The following is an 11513-nucleotide window of genomic DNA, read 5'->3' as shown; positions in this document are numbered from 1 at the left end:
TCATCGTTTTGTTCAAACTCAATTGTGAATTTAATGTTGTTGTGTCTCCCATTTCGGTAACTTAAAAAACTCATTTGAAGCATCATTTTTGTTCTTGAAAAGAGTAAAGGTATCGTCCACGTACCGGAACCAAATAGTAAGCTGATTGGTGTTCTTCATCACCCATTTTTCTTCAAAATCACACATGAAAATGTTCGCCAAAACAGGACCAAGTAGAGAGCCCATTGCGACGCCATCAGTATGGTCATAGTATTGACCATCAAAAACAAAATGACTCTTCTTTGTTGCAAACAAGAGTAAATTCTTTAGGACCAACCGGGGTAATCTAGGTGGATTTGCGAGGGCATACACTAGTTATCAAGGCAAATTTCAACAGTCTCATCCAGTGGGACATTAGTAAATAGTGAACTGACATCAAAGGAACACATGAATTCGCCGTTGTGAGTGTACTGTTTGACCCATTCTGCAAAACTGAAGGAATCTTTAATTGAAAAACAGTTTGTGCAGATAGGTTGGAGGACGCTTACAAGGTAAGAGGCAAGATTGTAGTTGTAGGTGTTCGTGGAAGAAACAATTGGACGAAAGGGACACCCAGTTTTGTGAACCTTTGGTAGACCATAAAGAACTCCATGTGTGGAACCATTGGGTAGGACCTTTTGAAAGGTGTAGTCGTCAATCATGTGATCTCTTTTTAGTTGTCGAAGGTAACAAATTAAACTGTGTTCTCTGGACTTTGTCGGGTTTTCTGTCAGTTTTTTGAATTTTTTGTCATCGGAGATCAACTTTTTCATCTTGGTCAACTAATCATGTTTATTTACAATCACAACGCCATTTCAAAACGCCAAACAAAACAATGAAATTCCATTCCTTGATGTCCTGATGAAACGCAATCGTGACAGCTCCTTCTCAACATCAATCTATCGAAAGAAGACATTCACCGGTCTTTACACCAAGTGGGACTCTTTTACTCAGCGTAAATACAAAATCAACCTAGTGCGCACTTTGGCTTATCGCTGCATTAGAATTTGTTCGTCACCCCGATTGTTACAGTCTGCCCTAGATGACCTCAAGAGGATTTTGTTACTTAATGTGCTACCCTATGGGAACTGTTAAATATCATATGAATGATGTCATTGAGAAACATCAAAATAAGCCAAAAGATCCTGTACAAACAGTTAAGAAAAAAGAAGTTCTTATCGTTCTACCTTTCTTAGGTCATCACAGCAAACACCTCACAAAACAGCTGAGGTCTTGTATAAACAAATTCTAATATTGTATTTTCAACGTCACAATGGTTTTGCAGAACACCCGATGAATCAAGTCTTTTTTCCTTTACAAAGATAAACTAGCTCCTTCCTTCGGGTCAAAAGTAGTGTACAGAGCAAAATGCTGGGATTGCAATGATTTCTACATAGGGAAGACGAAACGCCGATTACGTGACAGAAAAACAGAACATTTTAAAGCGCCAACTACAAATTGTCACGAATCGGCAATTGCTGATCATGTTTTCTTAACCAACCATAGAATTAAGTGGGATCATTTTGAAATATTAGTAACTGGTCGATCAGACATGCATTGCAAAAAATTAAAGAGTCTCTGTTGATCCGTGATCTAAAGCCAGCCTTAAATGACAATTTCGTTATATAGTTCCCAGTGCGTACAGTTGTATTTTTGAATTTAAATTTATCTGTAACTGAATAATAATCACTTCTGATGATGTATGTTGTAACATGCGAAACGTTAAGTTTGTAAAAGTTATGTATTTCAAGCAAAGGTTTGTAACCGCTGTTTGTGTATTATCCCTATTGAAACTAAAATGGCCCAAGTCAAAGAACTATTCATATCCCTCAAAATGTCACATGCCTCCTTCATAACGGTCCTCAACAATTATAAAAGCATAAAAATGCGTGCTACACATCATTAACTCAACAAAATGTGTGGAAATTACTTCCCATGCAACTGGCTCTGCCATGTGCAACCAGTTCCATATTTTCCAAAAGGCGGCAAAAGATGGCGACAAGGTGGAATTTACCATATGGTACGATCTCACCTCATTTGTATATGTTAATTCGCATTATTATCAATATACGCGGCCAAATAGAAAATCGGCCTCTTCAAAGCACACGCTCAGCGGGCCGCAAACGACTGACAGCGGGGTGCTAATGCATTATCAGCCCTACAGCTGATTGGTTCTTGCTTCAACTTTGTGATATGCGTTTTATTTATAGACGATTTTACGCATTTTTTCGGTAAATTTAAATACGTTCACTGGACTGAGTTGATTCTTTAATAGCTTGTTCAATCAACATTTAGATGATGATTTGAAGTGACTTTGAATTCGTTATTCACTTAGCTTGTATTATTAAAACTCGCATTCTTGATATCATTTGGCCTTGTTCATGAGGAGCTTAACTTGGGTCAGGAATGTGGGTCCCCACTGTTTAGGTAAAAAAAAAATTACCAAAATCCCAATGGGAGTTGTAACAAGACTCACACTAAAAAGGCAGAGCGAGAGACAAAGAGAGAGAGGTGTTAACCTCGACACATTTGTTGGGCCGACTTCGTCATAAAGTTTTAATGACGACAAATAACTCAAATTACTTTAAATTAATTTTGAGTGATGTGTCAAAATAGTCCAGAGGCACAGTAAATCAATTTGAAATATTTTCTAAAACACGGTTTACAACGGCCAGCATCATGCAATTAAAAAAAATGGAAAATTATTTCTGTATTCTCTTTATTTCAAATTAATTTAAACACAGGCAAATTATATCTTAACTTTCAGGCTACCGAGATGCAACTTGTTTTGCCTGGCATACACCTTTCTCAACAGCAACGGTGAATTAGCTTGAATTGGTTCTTTTCTGATTTTAAAGCAAACCATTTTTAAGTTTTGTTATACTTATGGAACTCGATAACTGAGGAATAAAACTAAACAGCTATTACACCTTCGAACATCTGCTTCGCTAATTCTCCTGTTAAACATGAAACGCGTTAGTGATGTATTGGTGTATTTGTTAATTTAAACACAGGCAAATTATTTCTTAACTTTCAGGCTGCCGAGATATAACTTGTTTTGCCTGGCATACACTTTTCTCAACATCAACGGTGAATTGGTTCTTTTCTGATTTTAAAGCAATCCATTTTTAAGTTTTATACTTATGGAACTCGATAACCGAGGAATAAAACTCAACAGCTATTACAACTTCGAACATCTGCTTCCCTAATTCTCCGGTTAAACATGAAACGCGTTAGTGATGTATTGGTGTATTTGTTAATTTAAACACAGGCAAATTATTTTGTCAGTTAACTTTCAGGCTACCGAGATGCAACTTGTTTTGCCTGGCATACACTTTTCTCAACAGCAACGGTGAATTGGTTCTTTTCTGATTTTAAAGCAAACTATTTTTAAGTTTTATACTTATGGAACTCAATAACTGAGGAACTGGGAAATTTAGAATGCCCAAGAATGTAGCTGTGTAAAATTTCATTCCGGGCTAATTGATTTCCCAGCATGTCACAGGGAGGCACATTCAATATTAATCACAGACTTATCAATTTCCTAGCTGCTATCATGATATCCTGATATCATGAAATTGAACCTAACAGCAATTATTTTACCTCAACGTTTGAGCGTGAGCCTGTATACCGGGAAGGCTTCCAGCACCGAATTCCCCGACGTCAACATTGTTTACTGCCTCCATAACTCGTTTGAAAACATGAATACAGAAATCCATGACATTCAGACGAAGACTGCTCAATCAATCCCCCCACAGAGGCCAACCAAAGTTATTCCGTAAGCTTCGTCCACGTTTTTACCAGAATTTCGGACGGCGAGTCTAATCTGCAGGTCGCAGGTCACAGGTAGCTGGTCATTGTTTCACCAATACAGAAAGTATCCTAAACATTCTTAAAAGCTAACCTTAGGCCTAATTAGGCCTAAACAAACGTTTTTAGGCCTAAGGTTAGCTTTTAAGAATGTTTAGGATACTTTCTGTATTGGTGAAACAATGACTGCAACCTGTGACCTGCGACCTACGATCTGCAGATTAGACCCGCCGAATTTCGGAACGTGATCACCATTTTCCCGCAAAAAATCACCGACTTGAAGGCGACAAATCTCTCTTCGAAAGAGCTGAAAAAACTTTCCTTCGACAAATTGGCTAACATTTTACCCTGGATGCCAGAGGTCTTCTTGCTCACCAGCGGCGAGGAGCGTCGAAGTAGTGCTGGTCGTCGATAGACGACGGCGACCTGTACCATTTTTCCCCGGGTGAGAGAGTTAATCCATAAATCCTATGGAACGAAAAATGGTTCCGTATCCCAGCACTAACCGCCACTGTCGATACGCGCAAACGAACTGAAATAGATTTGTGTTCCCCACAAAATTCATCTCGCCCTTAAATATAATCATTCAATAAGAAATTAACTACTTTTTTCTGCTTAACGTAAGTTCACAGTACAATCTGATCGATCATGAATGCTTTAAAACCTTTCTGAATACGAAACACCTTTTGTGTTATGTTTTTAGCCTTTGTTGATGGATATCTACACCGTCAGGAGACGTCCAGCCGAGAATTCCTGAGTCGGCTTAAGCTCCTCATGTATTGATAATAATGATAATGACATGACTTTCTTCGGAAATATTGTTTATTTGCGCCCGCGTAGTGTCATTTGCATTGCGGCCCGAGCGCGTAGCGCAAGGGCCGCAAATGACACTACAAGGTCCCTTAGTAGCAGTAGAGTTAATCACCATCAAAGACAGGTGATACTAATGTACGATACGCATCTTCAGTTTTTAAAGAGTTACCATGACATCTTGGAACGTTTTGGGTTTCCTTTAAAAAAAGTTTTAAATTCAGCTTTTCTACAGGAACTTTATAAAACCAAAACGATTCAAACAACATGTTTGTACCATGCACCATGTTCTATTGTGGTGATTCGCCACGTTAACATATAATTTGCTTATAGAACTGTTCGTTTGGGCGTCACCATAAATTACACTGAGAACTACATTAATTGTCAGTGCAGCATTTGCACCCTTTCCACCCAGTCGCCTTTTCTTTGCACAGGCGCGCTGAAACTTTCTGTATTTGTGTTCCTGATTCTTGAAAAAATATATACACCTGGCATCAATGTTATTTTTTTTTTGTCTCTCTCAACATATCCTCAGACAAAATTGTCTAATTGGTTGTTATTCACAACCAAACCGATCCAATGCTGTCTACGGAAGTTGATTACATTACATTGTCAATCTCTTAAAATACCTGGACGTGCAAGAGGTACGAATATTTTTAAGGCAAATGCTAATTTGGCTCAACGAAACCGAGTACTCTGAATAGTGAAGTTACCATGGCCGACCAGTTTTGCAAACACAAATTGGATCAACTTCGAGAAATTGCTGAATCTAACAGAACAACATTGTCTGCGCTATTTGTGTTAAACCTCGTTTTTTCTCCCATGGCAACATTCGGAAATACTCTGGCTATTCAAGCGTTGAGGAAAACTTCATTTCTGCCGGCTAATATGAGGAAATTGTTTCTGAGTCTTGCTCTCTCTGATCTTGCCGTGGGATTGTTCGCTCACATAATGCTCGCAGTGGTCTTCAACATGGCATTGAACAACTCCAACCTTGAATTACTGTGTCCAGTGACTTTACCCTCTTGCTTTGTTATTCTATATCTTCTAGCCTGCGCATCGCTCTTTAATGTTACCGCCATTGCTGTTGACAGACTTCTCGCCGTTTCTTTTCATCTGAGATATCAAGAGCTTGTGACTTCCAAACGTGTTACTGCAGCCTTGGTTGCAATATGGCTGTCAAGCTGTACCTTTTTTTATCTATTCTTTACCCCATTGAACCTGAATGTTCCACTTGTTCTTCTATCAATCGGATTTCTGTTGACGACAGTTGCATATTTTCGTGTTTACAAAGTGGCGAGATATCACCAGAATCAAATTTATAATCAATTTCAGCAGCAAAATTTGCAAGCAGTGGTGCTCCTCCGGGAACGGAAGTCTTCCTTGAATGTTGTATATATTTATGCTGTATTTGTGGCGTGTTATCTTCCGAGTTTTTGCTGTTTGATTTTACGGAGAGCAGGTAACTCGTCTGACTCTGTCTTAGCAGCCGATCAGGTCACATTCTTTTTCGTTCTTCTTAATTCTTCCTTAAATCCTTTAATTTACTGTTGGCGCTATCCAGAGGTTCGTGTAATTATGAAAAGTATCTTGAAGAAAATTTTCCGTGTTCCCGGAGGATAAGTTATAATGGAGGACGTCTTTTTTTTTTTTTTTTTTTTGCAAACGTGCATTTGTTCAGCTTGTCTTAAAGGAAAAGGATTAACTTGTTTATCGAGGCTGACGACTGACTGATCTGAAACGAATGAGGAAGCACACGGAAACTGAGAAAAATAAAGGAACAAGGGGCCCTCCGCATGCAAGAAACGTGACGGTTACTAATAATGGACAGTCTCTCGATAGTTGCTGCGTTGGTGTAGGGATCAAACAAGTATGGAAACCAATCGAAGAAGTGATTAGGAACGAAACGAAAGCTACCTAACAAATTAATAATGTTCAGTGAAACGAGTACCCTAAGGAACTGAGTCGGCCTTGCTAAAAGCAATATCAGGACGACTCCAGTCAAACCATCAGTTTTGTACAAGTCAAGAATACGTTTTTTTTTTCCCAATACGATTCAATGGATTAACTATTCTAGTGTAACTTGAAAACGGCTATGAATTCCCATGTCACCCTTAGCTCATCAATAGCTCGTTTGGTAAAGAGAAAACTGTTGACTGCGGTAAGATATAGTAGTTTTTGAATTCTATTGTACTTGTATACAGCTACCAAACTGATTTGGAACCCACTTAGAAACTGCCTGCAGATTTTGCCCGTAAACTGCGTTATTAGGTTCAGCCCGTCTTTACCTAGATTAAACTTGTGATCCGCATTTTACCTGTAGGTGAAGTAGTGAAAAATGAAGTCTATACTTTGAAAAATCAGTGTATCAACCAAACTGTTTGGAAAATGGTTTTCTTTATCACAAGATGTGCTGCTCTTTTTTTTTGCGGGAAAGGTTAGGTAAAAAGACAAACAAACAAAAGAAAATAAAAAGAGGTTTAAGATCTCCCCTCACTGACTACTTCCTCCAATACCTACCCTCCCTTCTCTCAATCCCCTTGTCCCCTTTGACCATCAATTCTAATTTCCTTGTCCCTGCTTTTTCTTTTACTGCTATTTACCAAGCAAGTAAATAGCCTACCTTTTCACACTTCTATCTCCATCGCAATGAAATGTTCTCATGAAAAATAGAAAGTAATGTCAATTGCACTTATCACGATTAGACCTTCTGCCCTCTCGATTGAGAGTCTTTCGCCTTCACTACTACAAACACGACACTGGGTTTGACACATTTCCGCAGTAATTTCCTATGCCTTGAACCTTTTTGCAGAAAGTAAACAAACACTCCATTTGCTCAAAACTTAAGAAATAGAAAAACATATATGCAAACGCCGTACAAACGTTCACGCAGTTGCACTTATATACAATTTATAAATGGTTGTTTCTTGGTTCGTTCGTTCGTGCGTTCAGACAAGGACTTAGTGCAATAGGACATTTGCATGATGACGCCATTTGAGTACAAGTACCAGAATCCTTCAGGTTTTTCTTGCTTCATGCTAATTAGGGCTATTGTTATTTAAATACTTATATAAATTAAATATACTTAATACTTAAATATTTATTTTTAAATACAAACTTAAAACAAGAAAAGAAAAACAACCTTAATTATGGAAGTTGTAGTCAAATGACACCATCGTGAAAGTTGCCTATTGTGTTGTGAGAGAGTCGATCAAACTGGACTTCGCCATTAGATTCCCCTACTCATGCATTTGCTTTTCACATGGCCTCACATGATAACATGGCGAATCCATCTACCGATTCACGGGGGCGTATCAGTAAAAGCTTAAAAAAATGATATCCTTCTGTAAGGCAAAGCCTAGTCTTGCGGAAATCTGCACTGAGGATTTATTTTAGCAAACAGCACACAGATGATTAAATGGAATGGCATTTGAGGAAATTTAAGTCAGCTTGTCTAGATTTTGAATAATCTCACAAATAGTTTGTGGGAAAAATCAACTAGCTCATACACATATATAAATGTAGATACAGAAAGCCTGACTATCGCACTAATTCCATGTTGGGAATTCCATGTAAGCTTCCATGAAATTTAAACTGCTGAAGAATAACTTCATGATTATCACCAATAAAGGCAGCTGTTTTTACTCACATGTATAAGTTATATAGTACAACACTATTACATAATATTTTTGTACATTGGATACCCCTTCCTTAAAATTACTCACCAGAACAGGATGTAGTCGTTAAGTAGTTCACAACATTGGCACAATGAACTCACATAATTAATTGAGTTAAGTAAACGTTTGGGCTGTATAAATCAATCAGAGTTCAGGGTTCAGAATCACAGTTCAGAGTTCAGAATCATAGTTCAGATTTAGATGCAGAGTTCAATTAACATGTGTGATGCAGTTCAGTACTAGATCATGCATATGGAGCTAGTTGTTGCTCACCATATTTCATTAGTATTCAGTTCTTAAGTTTGTACCAACTCTAGAGTTGGATCTTTGTTTTGTACAGCTTCCACAAAATCATTTAGTTTTGATTTCCTGTCAACTTTTCTTGCTTCATAAAGCTGACACGTGATACCACAACTTTTGTGCCCAACCTCTATTTGCATTTTGGAAACAGAAACTTCCATATATGGGTAGGATGTAATTCCCTTCAATAGTTGCTGAGGGCTCCATAAGTGGTATCATTGATGGAAAGCATTACAACCTTGGCGTGCGGGCACACAAGTATCTGTATGAAGAACTGATGAGGTTAGCATGGGCAGAGTTCACGAAAAGGCTTGAGAGCAGCGATCCCAATCATCATGCACTAGCTAAAAATTTTAAGGAAGAGAGCTTAGACCAGCTGCTTTAATGCCCAGTCCTGGCTCAAGTGATCAATATGTGGAGAGAGTTCCTGAACCATCTTCGTCAAAATAACGGTGAACTTTCAGCATTCTGAAAGTCACACGTGGATATGGTGGAGGGGATAGTTCTTGGCCTTTTGCGGACATCTCTTTAAGGTGACTGGAATTTACATCTCCATTCCATACGAATGATGATCCCTTGGTGTTTCGACTATGATAAGATGAACTTTTAACGATACCTGACTCCTTACTTTGCTCAGATGACTAATCTCGGTGACAAAAATCCTGAAGTTCAGAAGGCGTTCAAGGAAGGCAGTTTTTCCGTTCAGTTAGCCAGCAACAATCCCTTTGGGCGATTCCATTTGACCAAGCAACTGAAGTCACAGTGAACAAAGATACCCAGAATCCTGGTGGAACCACACGCTTTAGCTTAAAACATGCAACTGTTCAGCGTTACTACCTCACCGTAGAATACCGAAGTGCATTTCGTGGGCAGCTATGAAACATGGTACGGAGATCCAACTCGGCAACGCAGCATACAGAGCTTCAATTATCAAGAACAAAGAAAGATGAGCCGGCGGATTTATCCACAGTTGACCTCATCCAAGGCTGGGTTGATCCATTTTCCGAGAACCAAGACCTGATCAGCATTTCAACTGCAAAGAAAGACCCCAGAGAGATTGCTAAAGACCTGAAGATAGCACATGCGGTTGGTGAAAGATGTTACGCAAAGTTTAAAGAAGAGAGGATGGAGAATACTCTTCAAATCAGAAAATTCCATGACCCTCTGAAGACCAACAAACTCAAAACATTTAGCGACATGAACAAGACGAAACAGCTGCAAACAAACAACCGATCAATTATTTTGAAAGCAGACAGGTCCTTGTTTGGAAGAATCATAGTTATTACACAAGAACGAAGCTTGCAGATGGATATCATCCTTTCACACCCTCTTGGACTACTTCCGTGGGCCTTTTCAACTCCAGATGGCCTTCTGAGAAAGACCAACAAAGCCTCCCTGGCATCACTCGTACAGAAAAATGTACAGGTCTCTGAGGAAGTCCCTGTAAATTCTGCTGCAGTTATTGATAGCATGTCTCTCGTGCAAAGGCTAAAGGGAGATCAACTGACCTTTGGTGATGTCGCTATGACTGTCCTGTCCATGGCAATGGAAGAAGGGGTGCGATGTAACAGAATAGACGTCGTATTTGACACCTACAAGGAACTATCCATCAAGAACAGTGAGAGGCAACTGCGAGGTGAAGAGTCAGGACACCACCTTGTTAACATCACTAGCACACAGATAGTTAGGCAGTGGAGGAATTTTCTGACAGGAGTGGGCAATAAGACGAGTCTTATCACCTTCATCGTCAATGAGTGGAGGAAGGAATCATGCAGACAGAAGTTGGAGGAAAAACTGTTGTATACCATTGCTGGTGATACATGCTACAGAATCACCGCGGAAGGTAGTGAGGAGGTTTCAACACTGACGTCTGTACATGAAGAGGCAGATGGACGCCTACTGCTCCACGCTTTCCATGCAGCTTATGAGGGCCTCAACTCTGTTCTTGTCTTTTCGGAGGACACTGATGTATTTATCATGTCCTTGGCATTTAGCAATGAGATAGGAGCTCTTCTGTTCATGAAATGTGGAACGCGGACAAAGGTTATTGACATTACAAACGTTGCTGCTTCACTTGGTCCAGAGGTGCGCAGAGGTGTTCTCGGGATGCATGCATTCACTGGGTGTGATACTGTGAACGCATTTGCAGGAAAGGGAAAGGCATAAGCATTGAAGATATTAAAGAAGAGCACAAGGAGCCGAGAAGCGTTAACAGAGCTGGTAAAAGAGTGGGACCTACCTCCTGAATTGAAAGAAAAATTAGAGGAACTTACGTGTCTTCTTTAGTCAAGTAACACGGTCACCACAAAAGTTAATGAGCTGAGGTACCAGCTGTTTTGTTCAAGAAGAGGGGAGATAGAAAGCCACCAGCTTCCTCCTTGCAGAGATTGTCTTGTGAAGCATGCAAAGTAAGCAAATTATCAGGTTGACATATGGAAACGGTGTTTAGAGCAAGATCCACGGGGATGGAAGATCGAGCGTGAAGATGGCGTTGCCAAGTTAGTTGTTGACAGGATGAACATAAAAGCAGCACCAGAGGCCATACTTGAGCTGTTAGCATGTAACTGCACTAAAACGTGCGTCGCCCCTAAATGCGTCTGTTTCACAAATGGCCTAAGATGCATTGATATGTGCAGGCTTCTCAAATGTGAGAATCAAGGTTCTGTTCAAGAGATCGAGAGTGCCGTGATGACGATGCAGAGGACAGTGACGAGGAATATTAAAATAGTTTCCCTCAAGTCTCATAAATGCTTTCTATGCTAAATGGTAAATATAGAAGTTGAGTCACGTGACTAATTTACTTTAACGTTATTGTTAGCTAATTATGCCCACGTTAAAAAACACCAGGAAGAGCGTCAGAAACATTAAGAAGAGCAGGTTGAATTTAAATGGATTGGA

The 11513-nt window shown here is 39.5% G+C and overlaps 1 protein-coding gene and 1 pseudogene across 1 annotated transcript; both read left to right on the top strand.

Moving 5' to 3' along the window:
• Nucleotides 1-5348: 5348 nt before the first annotated feature.
• LOC138003154 (adenosine receptor A2b-like) lies at nt 5349-7160 on the top strand. The gene has a single exon (XM_068849115.1). The coding sequence runs from the start codon at nt 5353-5355 to the stop codon at nt 6259-6261; it is 909 nt and encodes a 302-aa protein (XP_068705216.1). The 5' UTR covers nt 5349-5352; the 3' UTR covers nt 6262-7160.
• A 2337-nt stretch (nt 7161-9497) lies between these two features.
• On the top strand, nt 9498-10482 carry LOC138003253 (uncharacterized; annotated as a pseudogene).
• The last annotated feature ends 1031 nt before the right edge of the window (nt 10483-11513 follow it).

Source organism: Montipora foliosa, chromosome 5 (genome assembly GCF_036669935.1).
Source record: "Montipora foliosa isolate CH-2021 chromosome 5, ASM3666993v2, whole genome shotgun sequence".
NCBI lineage: Eukaryota > Metazoa > Cnidaria > Anthozoa > Scleractinia > Acroporidae > Montipora > Montipora foliosa.
The sequence above is the reverse complement of the archived record's forward strand: the minus strand, read 5'-3'. Positions and strand labels throughout refer to the sequence as shown.